Source organism: Pundamilia nyererei, unplaced genomic scaffold, assembly GCF_000239375.1.
Source record: "Pundamilia nyererei isolate P.nyererei 1_Seehausen unplaced genomic scaffold, PunNye1.0 scaffold00054, whole genome shotgun sequence".
In the NCBI taxonomy this organism is placed as follows: domain Eukaryota; kingdom Metazoa; phylum Chordata; class Actinopteri; order Cichliformes; family Cichlidae; genus Pundamilia; species Pundamilia nyererei.
In genome coordinates this window covers 1,929,063-1,945,944 of record NW_005187455.1, presented here as the reverse complement: position 1 = coordinate 1,945,944, position 16,882 = coordinate 1,929,063, and the positions used below count along the sequence as shown (strand labels likewise).

Sequence of the window (16,882 nt, the reverse complement as noted above, 5' to 3'; positions counted from 1 at the left end):
TAAAGGCTGCTGAGAGGAAATGTCTCTCTACTCCCACCCTGTGGATAATGCTTTGACTAGAGAGAGTTTAGAGAGAATGTTTGGGCAGCAAAACTATAGGAAAACAAGTATTAAAGAAGAATTATTTTTATTCGTCTTAAATTGCTAAATAAAGTTTATTCAGAAGCTGTTTGGGGGACCTTGAGTGCACCATTTAAAATGTGTAAAGTTCATGTTTTCATGTTTTCCTCATTTCATAGCGAATACATATTCTTAAGTGACAGAAAATAAATTTTAAAAAAAAAACACACACAATGAAATGCTCCAAACTACTTTTGCAAACATCCTTACGTGATGCCCTTTGTGCTCTGATAGGGAGGAAATTTCAAACGGCGCTCCTGAGGTAATAGTTCAGGGTTAAGAGGGAAGTGGCAAGAGTCGAGGGATTAAAATGGAACAAGGCCGGAAGAGTCTGGGTGCGATCTTTATTTCAGGCACGGAAAGAGAGCCTCTTCCTCTGGTGGCGCCAGTCCTCTGCCGCTGTTCCATTTCCTCTTCCTCCTTCGGGTCTGTGAGCAGAGGTCTCGTCCTCTTCTGTGGATGAGTCTCGGCCACCTACACCCTTCTCCTGTCATTGTACTTAATCAACCCATTTAATCTGCCCCCTACTTGCAAATATAGACTTCAAAAGATAAATATTTACAAATCAATGGTCAGGATTTCTTATTCAGAGCCATAAATTTGTGAAACAGAAGCTTCATGTGCCAAAAAAAGAAAAAAAAGAAGGAACCTGTCACACAAACATCCTTATAAATCACTTTTCTTTATTTAAATCAGCGTTAGGCAGTTATGCTATGAACAACACAGGAAAGTAAAAACAAAAAATTGTGACAAAAAGAAAGACATTAAAACATGAGATCCAGTTAACATTAACTGCACTTGGCACTGGATAGACGTTCATGGAAAGAGGAGAAAAAAAATATACACATTTATCGTAATCAAAATAGAAGTGCCTCCAGTAATCATTAAGTCGACCGTTGGGAATGAAAGTCTGGAGAACTTAAATAAGCCGTATAATATACTGTTTTAATTTCCCAGCTTTGCGATGCTCCAGGTGTCCAAATTTAAACAGATCTCATCCTAAAACCTGCCACTGCCTACGTGCTTTGGTGGATCTGGAGGAACACGATGAGTGAGGTACTATAGCGTCGATACAGTTTGAAATATTGCTATAACTGCTCACACCCATTCGTTCAACTTCTGATTTATAACCAGAGAGGAGGCAGAGGCCAAGCTGTCTTGACGAGGAAAAAAAAATACTAACCCTCCCCACACCCCATCACTGTGTCACCACCAACGAACCCCTAAAGTACCATCACACACTCGATGTCAAGCTCAGGGGCTTTTAGTTTGTGTATTTGTCCCTTTATAAATCAACCATTAATTCTTCATAAAATAAGAAAACAAAACACATGGAGGACCTTCTGTTACTACAATACACTCCATTTACAATGGTAGCAGTGCACAGCAACAAAAGTCAATGAAAAAGAAAAGAGTCAAATTTAAAGATGGAAACTCAAACTCATACATCCAACAAAAAAGGAAAAAAAAGCAAAAACAAAGTAATCCCTCTCCCAGAAAAGAAAAGTCATGATATCATTTATAAAAACCGACATAAAAATGTGATCAGTTCTCGCTCACCCGGAAAAGATGCTCAAAGCGGCCCGTGGCTGTTTGTGGTGGACCCTGATTGTGACGTTACAGACGCTTACGAGTTGCTTAGAAACTTTGCATCATTTTATCTCCTCTACAGGTTTAACAAGGGAGGAAACTAAGCTTTCTGCTGAGGCTGGTCGGTTTACCCGACAAGTGTTAATTCACAACAAGCCTAATCTGCAGGTAAATATGCTGCATTGACAGCTCTTAACCTTCTCCCACCAGCACTCAGCAAGAATCAGTGGAAATCTGCAAAGATGGAATTGGTTTCTTGGGGCTTGCGAGGAAAAGTGTGAACCAATCCCAAACCAGGAGAGAAGAGAGAGAGGCAGAGAGGCAGAGTGGAGAGAGAGAGGAGAGAGCGGGAAGGTGATGGCTGGATTCCCTGCGGTGTTTGAAGGGAATCAACGGCCGAAACAGAGAGGAACAGGGATAAATAGATATATACTCTGCGATGTGGGCAAGGGGTGGAAATGTGTGTGCATGTCGTGTATGTGTGTGTTTGTGTGTATATTCATGTGTGTGTGTGTGTGTCGTGTGGGTGTTCTGTCCGTCCAGTGCTTTATCTGACGGTCACTCCAAGTTTTTCCAGCACACGGACTCCTTTCTCCTGGTACTCCTCCCGGGTCAGCCAGAAGTTGTCCTTGTCCTTCATGATGTCGGCCAGCACGGCTCCACCCAGGAACACCATGTGCTTTCGCCTGGGAGGATCCTCAATCCGGATCTTAAATTTCTACAGGAAAAGAAACACAGAGGAGAATGATGAGTTGCCAATACTGCTCAAAGTTCCCAAAAGTCTACATGTTTTTCTAATCAATGTCAAGGAGATTTATATCAAAATTCGAGTGGTCTAAATCAGATAGAAACTAACTTGATACAAGCTTAAGACCAGAAGATAATTAGGTATAATTATGATAATACTTTTTACTTAACTGTCAGTTCTTCCTATGAATTCATGGCTACCCAACTCTTGACACAATGAGCTCCTTGGCTTCAGATGGCGTGAGCTCTCTTAATAAAAATAGTTTAACCACAGTCCGCTGTCGAAGCAGCCTCATGTTAAGTTTATACACATACACCGCCTCCAGACAGCCGGCAAGGCAAGCAAGCAAAAAAAAAAAGAAAGAAAGAAAGAAAGAAAAGAAAAGAAATACAAGCATTTTTTGCTGATTTCCACAGTTGTCCACTTTTTAACATTGAGAAAGAACAACTGGAGTTGAGCTACTGAAAATATTTCATGTGGTTCAGACAACAGGAGCTGCTTAAGTTAGAGACTACAGGAGGCAGGACACACGATGTCCTCTTGCTAGCATTAAATGCACTTAAATATTAGTTGAGCTTTTTGCACACTGGCGTGATCTGATATCTGACAGGGCCTCTGTACTGGACAACTGGCAGGATAAGGACCAGCTAATACGTGACCAGCATGGTGGTGGATAACTGCACTCTCACATGCACCTCGGCCAGAAAAGTGTTAAACAGGCCAAGACTTTCCTCAAGACCTAGGGGGATTTTTTCAAATAAATAAAAAAACTCAAAAAAAAAAAAAACAAACACCAAATGTTTGAAGGAGCTTCTATCGAAAACATGCTGAATTCAATTTTTTACAGTCTAAACCAACAGCAAACTTGAGAACTGCGCCATAGTAGGATTGGACAGCTTGGTTTAGCCAGGTGTAACTAACATGATTTTTTTGTGACATTTAAAATATAAAACACATTTAAGTGTGTTTAAACCTTCCGAGGAGCTTCCGCTTGCAAAAAAACCACAAGAATAAATTGAAAATTGGAAAATCAACCCGTGTTCACTCGCAAGTTTACTGTTAACAAATAACAGTAACGTGAATTTGAAGCGCTAGCTTGCAGGGCACCTCTGTAGTCCATCACATACATACATGTGATTAATAACTGAGGTCGATTTTTTTTTTTTTTAAATGAGCAAAAACTGTTATGACCTATGAGACATTAGGAAACATTTGGAGCCAGTATGTGACCAGTCAAATTTACAGTGCCTGTAACTGGGAAGCTCTTCATTTAAAGGCTCTTGACAGGTGACTGGATGAGGCCTCTGTCTATCACAGGCTAATGTGGGTATTAACAGAACACGACAGTGAGGTTCAGGAACTGAAAATCCCATTTATATTCTCCATAGGGATTTGATTATGAGCCATAATGTTATAATCATCTAAAGTAGATTTACTATGAGCTACACTGTGAAATGATGGTTTCTACTCCTGCACCAACCACAAATCTACAACATATCAACCTTGTTTTAACAAAAATAAAGAAGTAGTGAATAACTGAAACGGCAACATCTATGACTGAAGGAGGTCACTGTTGTCATGGAAATGTTAGTGAGAAACTGTAGAAAGGCATTAAACAACACCATTATTAATTATAGAAACATTTTACTACCTTGTTCGTGTTTTTACATTTCTTATTTGGTATATGGATTAAAGAATTCAAAACAAGGCGACATGGCTACAGAGAGAGCACAAACAAAGAATAACCTGGAGACTGTACACCACTACAACACGTAGACTTTTACTGCAGCTAAAACACACAGCTGCCACAAGAAGCTGACTGGTCCGACCAACAAATGCTAAGCTTTTAGTCTAATAAAATGGATCCTGTTATGATCACGATTGTGTGAGAATCTGCATTTGTCTCAGGAGTTTTCCAGCTCCTTTAAGACCCAGCAGGAATCACAGCGTGAGCTGATAACTCTGTGGTTTTATCACGACAACTGAGACCTTGCAAATTACAGAGTCATCTGATCAATTGATAATCAAAAACACAGACCAATGCTGCTTTAAAGCGGCCTCATGACAGCTGTGGTCAGATTCACAGGCAGTCCAATTTGTGTTTTCAGCACAGAAAAATGATAACACAAACATCTCCTTCAGCACAATCTACTTCTGTGTGGCATGTTTAAACACTCATATTTTCACCAAATAGGGCAAAGGATGCTGCTTCTGTTTGTTGCTCACGTGACTGGCTGTCTAAACGTACTAACAAACTTGTAAAGGTGCAAGCTACACAAGGAGGTGGTGTATTTGCCATATTCTAGCAGGAAAACAAGTGCTAGCAAGACTGACTGTGGTTTAGTTAACGCTAGAGTTGAAACTGACATTCAACAAAGCAGTTTCTTTCTAGCAAAAACTCATCAGCATCTTTTTAGTTCTGAAGAGTTTTCATAAAGGGAAAAAAAACCTATCATTGGATTCCCACACTAACTTTGCAGACTTTAATTCAAAAAAAAGAAAAAAAAAAAGAAGAGACAATCTGGGAAAATTGGGGTCGATTGCAGTTGCAGGCAGAAAAGTAAAGCACATAATGATGTGTTCTTTAAACCTATGAGTCATCTGCTGAGCTTTGTTTATAAAATACTTCTGTTTAAAATCATCTGTGTCTTTGGGATACCGACATGAAAAGGTAGAAATATTTTACCAAAACAAATATTTGTTACTATGAAGTTAACTGCACGCTTGTTTAAATTAAAGGAGCGTCTGGCCTCTGGCACTACCTTGTGGTAGTTTGTCTACACTGCACTAAAAAAATTCATAAAGGTAGTCTTGTGCTTGAAACGGGCAAGGTTCAGACATGATAGCTGCATGCGGTTTAAGTTCAAGGTGTGTGAAAACACAGCGAGATGTCATTTACATCCTTGAGAAACATGTTCCCCTGTGCTTCCTTCTGGGACTTCAATGCTCTCTAACATGTGGGAAAAGCCGTACTGAAGATCTTTAACAAAATGTGAGAATCAGGGGAAATGTTTTACTTCAAACCAGAGGCCAGATGCAGACTTCTATGTTCCTTTCTATAACTAGAGCACTCTTTAAAAATCACACTGGATAGATCTAATGAGCTAAAATAAATGTCCCAGTTTTTCAAAGTGACAATCATGCTGTGAATCATATTTGAGCAGTTTTTGCTCACAGTCAGTACTACATGTCACTTTATAGGAGAGGGCTGGTTTCTCACCGAAAGCTTGTCCACATCTCCCTTGAGCACACGCTCCAGGTACAGCTGCTTGAGCTCCCTCTCCAGCCGAGATGGCAGGCCGGGGTACATGGTAGATCCGCCTGAGAGAACGATGTGTTTGTAGAACTCAGGCCTGATGACAGGAAAGCAGAAAAGGGTGAGAGCAGGAAAAAGCACATTTTCTCATTTTAAGTCAGCAAATGCTGGAAAATGTACTTTCCAAACAGATCTTCAGTGACTTCAAGAGAGTAAAAATAAATTATTGAACTTAAGCAGCAAGGGATCAGTCATACTTAGTTGACTTGCGAGTGTTTACATTTTTTCCCCTTGTTCCATTCTTTTAAAGACTCATGATCAATTTTCAAACTTTCCATACTGAACTCTAGACTTCACAAAATATTTAGTTTTAAGTCTAAAAGCCTCCATTGCTTAAGCGAAAGCTGTGATCAGCTGACATTGCCATTTGACATCCATCTATCTATTGCTTGCCAAAACGTCTGCCTCTGCTGAAACTTCCTAATGCTGTGGAAACACTGAGTCATCCTCAGGAAAGCTTTTTATTGATAGTGGAGTATACATGTGCCCTTTTGTTGGCCTCACCTGGTGTCTATGTCAGCTGCTTGGATGGTGTTGAAGAGTAGCTCGGCCACTCCAACGCCCTCCACATTGATGAGGTGGGGCTGGAACAGAGCCTCAGGGGCCTCAAACCGCTCTCCTCCCACCTTGATCACACGGCCATCTGGCAGCTGGAGTTGTGTGGGAGGGATGAGAAAAAGAAAAAAAAAAAAGCCAAGAGGGGGAGAAAAAAAAAAAAACATGACACTAATGAAGAGGTAAGATTTAATGTACAAGAGTGCCCAAGGGTGTGAAACTCTACAGTGAGAATCATGATTGATACTGAAAGGAAGGTTTAACTTCTCAAAAGAAAAGAAAATCCTACCAGACTGGTGACACTGTACAGCAAGTTAGAGCACGGAGAGTGCTGGCCTCAAACTGACTATAGTGAATGCATGTGACTATAAAAAGGCTTCATTCAGCCAAGGGCAGTGGGAGGAAACAGAGCCTAGCCACTGCCGCAAAGTGGCTGCACAGGAAATGATGTAACGCGCAATTCAGGACCTTTCGGCCACAGGTACATTGCCCTCCTTGTTTCGGCACACAAAACCATACTTACACATACATGTTCACGCACCTATTCACCTACACGCACACAGTCGCCTACACTAACCCAAACACACATGGTCAGAGCGCACTGAGACACAACATGTGCTCGGAAAGGCGTGCAGTAACACAGACACCAGGACTAACGTTTGGATTCTGTGGTTCTCTCTGCAGGGAAATGGACCTCGGAAAGAAAAGCAAGCCTGACGGAGGAGCACTGCACCCCCATATGTCTGTGTCTCAGAGAAAACTGTTAGTCAGTAGCATGGTCCTGTACCAAAGCTGCCAACTGCATCAACAGTGGGCATGTGGTAGTCTACTTAGCTCAGTGCTGAAACAGATTTAGTTACCCCATTAGTTTTGATTATTTCAAAATACTGCCACTTTTGAATAACAAATCCTTTGGGAGGGATTCTGTCTGTACTGGTGCTATTTTAGGCAGAAATATGAAACTTGTGCACATGTGGAGTGCGTAAAAAGAACTCATTTTAAAGGAAAAAAGTAAACAAAACAAACAAAACAAAAAAAACGTGCAACCCCTCAGGGCTGGAAATTTGCTGACTTGTAAAAACATTCAACCTAAATAAAATAGATGTTTAATATGCCAAAAATATACATTTCAGAATTTCAATCTGTTTTTGCACATTGGTACCTGTGATGGGTAGGGCTGCTTGGTTACCGTGACAATTATTTAATAAATATAATACTCAAGGTTTGGAAAAATTATGGATTTAAACTTGTTTTTTGATGAAAAAAAAAAAAATTACATTAAAAATATTTTTTTTTAAATTTAATATTTAGTTTTTATTTAAAGCTTCTTTTGACTGCTCCCTTATTCACAAGGTGTCATGACAGGATATATCTGCATATTTGATTTGGCACAGACTTTTACCCCGGACACCCTCCCAGCAATTTTTGCCTCTTCTGAGTCTTGAACTGGAGACCTTTTGTGCGTTAGACAAATGTGTTAATGTGTTAATCATCATTGCAATTTGTAATTTTAGTGTTTGTTTTCACGGGTTGTGTGTTTTTGGGAGTGGAGTCGAAGTCTTGTTGTTTAAATTTGCTGGATAAATGAAAGTGATATGACTCACTGAGAGCCAAAATTGGAATAAAAATTTAAAAAGATTCAATGCACAGAGCTGCTGACTCGTATACTTGAGTTAATGACTATTAATGTATGTAGATTTTTGTTATTGTTATTTTACTGCATTTTTGTTATATAAAGCTCGGCTTCTTGAGTGACTAATGCACACAATGCCCATGTGAGGGCACCAATCATTTTTAACGCCCTTTTTATGCAAGCTGCAGTGTTTTGATAACGCTTTCCAAAACGGCACACCCTAAAATCTTTTATTGGCGTTCATAAGTCAACTGTACCGACCAGCTTGGGATTAACATCAAACATGTGGATCAGTTCTCTCACAATGTCACACCAAATGTAACTGCATTTGTCAGTGACTTATTACTGTTAAGAATAAACATGCGAGTGTCTACCGTGTATGATTCCACCAGCACGGTGGTCTCGAGCGCCAACTTCTGCTCCTGTTCGATGTTGTAGCCTACATAGCACAGCTTCTCCTTCATCATGCGCACCGTCTCAAAGTCTGCAGAGTGGTTGAAGGCATAACCCCTCAACAGTAACAACTGCACATGGAGAATGAGAAAGAGGTCAGGGAATAGGGAAGGAAAAGCAGAATAAAATGAGACGCTTTGGCTCACTTAATGTAATCTTCTAATATATCAAGTTGCACTGGAGGAGCTTTTCTAAATTAAGATCTTCCGATTAAGTTGCAAACAAAGAATCTGATGACATATGCAAGACTTCACACAGGAAAAAAAACCAAAAAAAAAAACAAACTAAACTGTGAGATATTTTTATACGCTGCAAAACATATTCAAACTTCTGCATTCAGCAGCATATTTTGGAAGTCGGATGTTAGAATGGAGTTGTCACAGAACCTGCTATTTAAAGATTAATCTAAGAATATTTTGCCAAATCTCCACCTCACGTAGAAACACCTTGATGACATTATTCAAACTGGATACCTTGATGAGGTAGCGGGTGATGTCCCTGCCTGCGATGTCCAGACGTCTTGTCAGGTGGGGCAGACTGAAGCCCTCATACACAGGACAAATGTGCGTGACACCATCACCTGAGTCCACCACCACACCAGTGAGAAGGCCTGAAACACAAACACACTCTACAGTTAATAACCTGCAATTCTATCAAGCAAGGAGAATTTTATCCAGAGTGTGCTTGCAGCTGCTGATTACTGCTGGCTGGGTAAACACACACACACAAAAACTGCTGCAATAACACAGCTAATGTAACAGTTACCTACTTATAACTGCTACTGAGCAGTTATTAGTAGGTAATTGCTTATTTAAAAAAAAAAAATCTGATAAAAATAGTAGAATACTAGACAGACCTCACGCAAAGCTGTGTTTGCACAACATATCAGCTGATGTCAGAAGTACTGATAAATGTTTTGGCACAAATATGATTGTGTTAGTCTGTAAGAACAAACATTTTGACCAAGAAGTGTTTGTGTGGTAGCTAAATACTGCTACACAAAAACTTCCACAACTAACTTTAACAGCGGTCTTGTTTCTAAGTTTAATGACGTAAATAGTAATCAAGAAAATAGTACAATACGTTTTATAACTGTCCGCTTGAAGGGCCTATAATTGCACTTTAGGGCTAAAATTAATTTCTAGATGAGGCAGTTTAAGGAAGCAGAAGAACAAGTCTAAAATGTCTGTGACATGAAAGCTGTGTTATGCAACAGAAAAAGGTTAGTGTCCGTTTTGACTAAACATGTATGTAAAGGCCTCTACCTTGGGCATACAGTGTCAGCACAGCCTGAATAGCAATGTAGACTCCTGCAAACTGGTAGGTCTCAAACATCACCTGTGGTAGAGGACAGGAAGTACAACTGTTGAGAAACTTGACACACTACAGCAGGCAACGTGGGTGCAAAATTATTTCTGTAGCGTAATGCAGAAGTAGCACACAATGAAGTCATTTCACGGAGGATTAACCAAACTGCAACTTCTGCTATGCTTTAAAAATCAATTTCCCCCCGAAAGACTGCAAGATGCTGCCTCTGATAATGACAATTTTAATGTTACCTCGATGATTTTCTCACGGTTCTTAGTGGGGTTCATGGGGGGCTCGGTCAGCAGAATCTTGCAGTTGCGGGAGTCGATGTTGAGCTTCTCTGGGCCAAAGGTGTAGTCCCACAAGTGCTTCATGTCATCCCAGTTCCTGACAATGCCGTTCTCCATTGGATAATTGACCTCGAGCATGGAGCGCAGCTCACTAGCCTCATCCCCCACCATCAGGTCCTGCAGGAAATTTAACAGAGATAAATATTTAAAAATAGTGCAGCAGAGCCCTCAGGATTGTGGAGCCCACTGTGGAACAATCAGAGTTACTGGGCAAAAGGATGAGTATATAGCCTCGGTCTGGAAATTAAACTCAGTCATCTCATTTGCCTACTTGCCACCTGAAAACTTCTGTCATCTGACAACAACAGCATTCATGTAGCACTTTGACTTAAAACGCAATTACCCACCATGCACAACAAGGCATCATTTTCCATGCATATACACCTGGAAACACTTTCCTTTAGCTACAGTACACCACTCGTTTAAGCCACATTCAACTATCTGCATGCAAGGCACCCCGGCAAAATGTAAACAACTGTTGGGTTAGAGCTCAGTGTTAGCCACACAGTCAAGCATCTCACGTTCCACTTGGAGACATCAAAAGCCTACTGAAGGCAGCCATTTTATGGGTTCATCCTGTGCTCTTTGGCATTAATGAGTACCAGTCACAGGCATCGCCTCCATGTGGTGTCATTAAAGAAAAAAGAAAGAAAGAAGGGGGGGAAAAAAAGGAAAGAAAAACAGATGTGTTTCCATCTCCACCACAGCTGTCTGCCATGCATCCTCAAGTATGGGCACTTCCTCTATACTTAGAATAAAGAATAATTATTTTTCATATTGGACATTAATCAATTAAAATATGCTGACTGCTTCAAAATGGCTGGGAAAATAGATACATATGATACATACAGATACAGAAAAATCTGATCTTTGGCACACATTGCTCTGGGTGACATTTTAAGTTGTTTTCAACTGAAAAGTGCTTCAGGATTGGTGGGAGGGTAGCTGTCAGGATGCAGCAGGAGATCAGAGACTTTGACAGTGGAACCGTTCCAAAATCTCTTTTAGCACTCCATCGATAACAGCTGGCCTATGATTCACTGCAGCTATTTCTGCTAACACTCTCAGCCTGGAGAAGAAAAAAAAAACTGCTGTGGATTGGCCTTACCAGCCAGCAATACCCAGCTTAGCACCCAAAATCAAAAGGTAATGAGGATGTACAAAAATGGGATCAGAATGAGTGATGAAAAAAATTAATTCATGAAACACACTGGACAAAAGAAAAGAAAAACTCAATCAAACAAGAGGCTTAATTTTTAATTTCATTACATGACTCAGCTCTCTATAGCAAGCAAGAATCAGAAGCACACACCAACCTAAACTTACCATTTTCTGGACATTCTACTTCACCAGGAGAGGAACAAAACATGGAGGAAGAGGAGGCAGATATATAAAAAAAATGAACAAACAAAAGTGGAAAGGACAAGGAGAAAGGTAGAGATAGGCACCATGCCAAAATAATGTGAAGCTGTCAAGACATTTACACCGCTGCTGTCTTGCCTGCTAAAATAAAAGGACCTGCTAGTTTTGATGTGGGCTGGTGTTCAAAGCATTTTTCAGAGATTCATTAGGGTGCCAACTCTTACAACAGTCTATCTTGACTGTCTATTACTTTGACACTGTGCTTATATAAGAGACTGACTTTATTCTGTAATGTATATTTCACATCTTGATTTTTTTTTCTCTCCTGTTTTCAACTTATATTTTTGTCCGATGACCCATTTCCTTGAGGGGGAAAAATGCATAAGGAGGAACAGTCTGTACCTTGATCTCAATGTTTCCCACTTTGGCTGTAGAACGAATGATGGGTCTCCCAACAAGTGCAGGGAAGATGTGCTCTGGGAAGTTGGAGCCTGCATAGCCGCACTTGACAAACTACAATAGAGAGACAAAAAGGAAAGAAAACCAGAGCACAGAGGAAGTGATTAGAAAATACTGATAAGATAAATTCTAGAACAGAGCTTGAAAACATTACTACCGGTATCATCCTATTGATAACAAAGACCCCAATTACCATTCAGAATGAGCATGTTTGATGACGATGCACGTTTCATGTACTGCATGTCTAAATGTGGTCAGTTCCTGCATTAATTAACTAAAAAAAAACCTAATTTAACTAAAACTAATTTCCTTTTTAATGCAAAAAACAAACAAAGATATTTAACATTAATATTCTGCATCTGTGATTTTCACATTTATACAATGAAAACCCCTCTGTGTTATTACCAACAAATAAAATATTATTAGAACCATTTGTAAAAATCAATTTTGTGAGAGCTACAAAGACTATCATTTACACCAAATGGAGATATAGACAATTTGCTGTTCTTTGCGCTCAGCTAGAATAGTTGCACGAGCTCAGATAACCAAAGACCAGGAAAAGATAGCATCAGGGGTGCACTGGTGTACGATTACCTCTAAAATATCAGCCGCAAATACCGTTACAGGAAGTTGTTTTAGCTCTAATTAAAATATTTGGCTGCTTTCTGATTCTACACACCCTTTTTTGCACCAATTTAATTTGCTTTGAACCAACTATAAAAACATTTTTTGCATCAATACACAGCACAAAATGTAACCAAGTAACAAGGGATGCAGACTGCAAACATGCAATTTGGAAACCGTTATGGTAAAATTCATTGAAAGACTATCAAGAGTAAACTAAACAATAAACAGTCTAAACTTTTTTCTGCATGGGAAAAAGAAAAGAAAAGAAAACGCATTTGCATTGGACTGTGAAAAAGCATGCAACAACGCTCTTAACAAATCTGCTCGTGACATATACGGCTGTGGTTCAGACTCGTCTCACTTCCTCTTGACTTCTCAGTTCAACTCTGACACAGGGCTGTTTTTTCCCTCTGTTTCACAGAAAGCTCTTGAAAGACTCACAACTCAAAAGAGCCTTATTAGTCAGTAACATGCTGAGCCAACATCCTCTTTGACTGCTGACGTTTAGACAAGGAAGCCTGCACACCCCAAAAGAAACAGTGCTACCTGTGTGTGTGCAAGAAGCAATTTAGAAGTATAAACAAAGCTCAGTAAAGTTTATATTAAATGCTTGATGGCGCACAAGCTGTGTATTTTATTAAGAGCGAGTACAGCTATAAGGAAATACAGCAGTATATCATTCATGTTGATAATTACTATTGGGGACGAAAAGACCACAAAAATGTATCTGATGTAGTGCAAATATGAGCAGCTTTTTGGATGGTGGTTACTTTCCTTTGTGGTGGGGGCTCTTTCGCAATGTTTCATTTTACACACCCATAACTTCCGAGTGTTTAACCCCCAATTTTAATCAATAAGTACATGTAAACACACAGCCGACGTGCAGATCCAAAGATACGTGCAGAAATACACCTGCTGAGGTCTTTCCGGACTCCTTACTAATGGATGCTTGGGTTAAATTTTTAATGAGCGAAGTTAGTGTAAGCTGCGGAATGAGAAAACGTAAAGGTGGTTCCTCAATTCACCTGACACGGCCTAGCTAGCATTACACCTAGCCGACACTGAGTGAAAAAACATGTAGCTCCGGTCCTTGGAAAGCAAACCCCGACTACAGCATGGAAAGAATGAATCTGCAAATTCCGTGTGGTTTGCCGAACAAATCGCTGAAATGACTGACGTAGCTGCCAGACAGCAGAAACCAGACAGCCAGCTGTTAAAAGCTAACTAGAAAGGCTAGCTCGGTTAGCTTACTAACCGGTGGTTGCACCTAGGACGTTAACTATTAATTAAGGGAGTTATGCAGGAGGGAGCAATACAACTAGAGATTTTAATTAAATTTTATCCGTGCATTTCCATCCAATCCGCGGGCCGTTTCCGCATCAGGACTGGATGAATGAAAATTAGCAGGCTAACTGGCTAGCTACACACCCAGTTAACGCTAGCTAGCTTGGACGGTGACAGACCCACTTCCTGTTTCAGCAAATCAGTCGACATAACGGCTCCTTTTAGAGCAAGACTCGAGCTGGTAACACGCCGAGCTAAAACGGTAAGCTTACCCCGGTCCCATTGTCGCAGACCACCACTTTCCTTCCCTGGCTGTCCATTATGTAAAAGCCCAGTTGCTGCTGAACCTCCCTCAACTTTCTTCGGCAAAGCCGGAAGGAAGACACACCAACCCGGCCGAAAGGAGGAAGGGAAGGGTGCTCATCCGGTGTGTTCAAATGACATACATTCTCTTCTTCATCTTTGAATTCGTCCCATAAAACCCGTTTTATTTATTTATTTCAACTTTTATTTTATTTTTTTTAATTTCATATCATCAACCTACATACAGTTGAAGAAGGAAGGAAAAACACAATCACACAAATAATTACTGTGTCACAAACCATCTACATATTGTGCACGCATGAAGTTGTGGTTAGAAGTTTACGTACTGCATAGCATACTTCTTTAATGACTTTAAAAAAAAAACAATAATTAGATGCAGTTATTTATTCGGTCCAGTTTTGATGTGTGTTTTAGGTCATTGTCATGAACCTAACCTGGAGTACCCAGCTGTGTTCGGGCTTTAACTATCTAGCTTCTGTCTAACTACTACTATCTTTGCAAGAATGTGGAGGTGGTCCTACTCCTTTATTATTCCATCCACTTTCTGCAATGTACCACAATTACTGACAGCAAAATAGCGCCAGAGAATGATGCTAGCATCACCATGCTTAAGAGCTGGTACAGTGTTCTTAGATTTGAAAGCATCATCTTTGCCCCTCCACACATACCCTCTGTTATTGTGACCAAGTAGCTCAGTTTCTGATACTGGTCTTCCAGCAGTTTCCAGTTCCTTGGAATTTCTCATTGTTCTGAGTGTTGGCCAGTGAGTGCTGTCAAACAAATTCTTTTTATGCTGCCAAAGACAAACTACAGTTATAGTCAATCATAATCACCAATGCGAAGTTAGTAATGAAATGAACCTGCAGAACCTTAACTTTTAAAATATTTGAGTGTATATATATATTTGAGCCTGCATGTGCACTTGTGATCTTGTGTGGATTAGAGAAAATCCAAAATAAATTCAGATTAGTGTTTTTTGAACAAAGAAAGATGTATGCTGTACAATCGTTCCATCCTGGGAAATGAACAGTTCAAAATTACTAAGAAATTCAGGCCCATGATGAGCGTTCCACTTCTGACCACAACTATATTTATAAATGGCTGCACACAATCCATGTATCGTATACAAATGTATTAATTTAGAATTACCCTCCCACGCTTCCAGACATATTTTTATTTAGTATAGGAAAAAGGAGAGAACAAATTCCTTTTAGCTTATTTGATTAGTTTTTGATAACACTTACAATCCCTCTTTTCACATTATAATCATGGCAAAAAGAAAGTACACCATCTTTCAATTCACAGGTTTTACAAATCAGGACATAATAAAAATAATCTGATCCTTAGCAGGCCTCAAAATTAGGAAAATTAAACCTTTGACAATCAACTAAATGACAGATATGACACATTTAGCTAAATGACACATATTACAATGTGCAGTGTGTGTAGGTGTTAAGATTTGGATTTGCTTTGCAGCCACGGGCTCTGGGCTTCTTGCGGTTACTGACTCGACCATGAACTCCTCTGCATACCAAATTATTCAAGAATAAAATGTAAGGCCATCTGTCTCATAAAGCTTGGTCAAAACTGGTTCATACAACAGGACAGGACCTTAATATAACCTGAACCTCAATGGGCTGAAGCAACACTGTAACAGAGAGTAGGGTAAAATTCCTCTGCAAGAGACAAGTCATACAGAAAACGATTACTTTAAGTTGTTGTTGCTAAAGGAGGCTCCATAAACTATTAATTTATGGGGTGTACTTAATTTTTCATAAACTGCTTCTGAAAGAGATGTAAATAGACTCTTCATTAGACAGAACCTTTGCAAAACAGCTTGTGCAGACTTCCGAAGTACTGAGTACTTCAGCTGATATCTTCAATACCTCGCTGGAGAAATGTGCCAGCCTGCTTTAAGGCCTCCACCATTTTTCTGTTTCCCAAAAACAATTAAAATTCGCCTTGATGACTACAGTCCTGTTGCTTTGACCTCATTAGTAATGAAAATGTTTGAGGATGTTGTGTTGTCACATTTCAAACCCATCATTGACCCCCTCCTGGATCCCTTGCACTAAAGTTATGCTTTCAACGCCATCATCCCAGCTCTACGTCTCTCCAGGCTGAATGCACCTGCTCCCACCTGCACTGGGATTAGTGACTTCCTGTTTGACAGAAGGCTGCTTGTGAGATCAGGCAGGCCCATTTCAGATTCAAAGAAGGTGTTCTTACTTTGACTGTCATGACTGTACATAAACCCTTCGTTTTATTGTAAAATGACTATAGGAAGCAGCTGTTTGTTTCACAGGAATGTGCGCAAGTGGACAACAAACTTGTCACGGCAGTATTTCAGGACAATGTTTTTATACTCCAAAACACCTCAGTAACATAAAATCACTGGAAACAAATAAATGAACAACAATAATGCAAAATATTTTCTAAAATAGTCAGGAACATGTAGCCTATTAGTTTGTGGACATCATAAAACATAAAAACAAAATATCAGCCAGGAGCAGGAAACAGGAAAAAAAATATTATCATCAAAGAAATCTCAAATACTTTCGTGACTTGAATATGGAAACACATATATGGCTTCCTAATACTAAAACAGACATAACAGAATACTGTAACTGGCATGAAGCAAAACTTTGTAATAGAGGAAGAAAAATGAAAAAGTGAAAACAAAAGTGACCTTGCTAAAGCTGAAATTAAAGAAACAAAAAAATTGTTTGAAATGTATATTTCTTTAAAAAGGC

The 16,882-nt window shown here is 39.7% G+C and overlaps 1 protein-coding gene across 1 annotated transcript; it reads right to left on the bottom strand.

Moving 5' to 3' along the window:
- Positions 1-1,578: 1,578 nt before the first annotated feature.
- Positions 1,579-14,226, bottom strand: actr2b (actin related protein 2b). The gene is made up of 9 exons (XM_005733711.1): positions 14,078-14,226; positions 11,838-11,948; positions 9,975-10,190; positions 9,681-9,753; positions 8,889-9,025; positions 8,337-8,486; positions 6,279-6,424; positions 5,679-5,811; positions 1,579-2,428 (listed from the first exon to the last, which is right to left on the bottom strand). The coding sequence occupies exons 1-9, from the start codon at positions 14,123-14,125 to the stop codon at positions 2,258-2,260; spliced, it is 1,185 nt and encodes a 394-aa protein (XP_005733768.1). The 5' UTR covers positions 14,126-14,226; the 3' UTR covers positions 1,579-2,257.
- Positions 14,227-16,882: the final 2,656 nt, after the last annotated feature.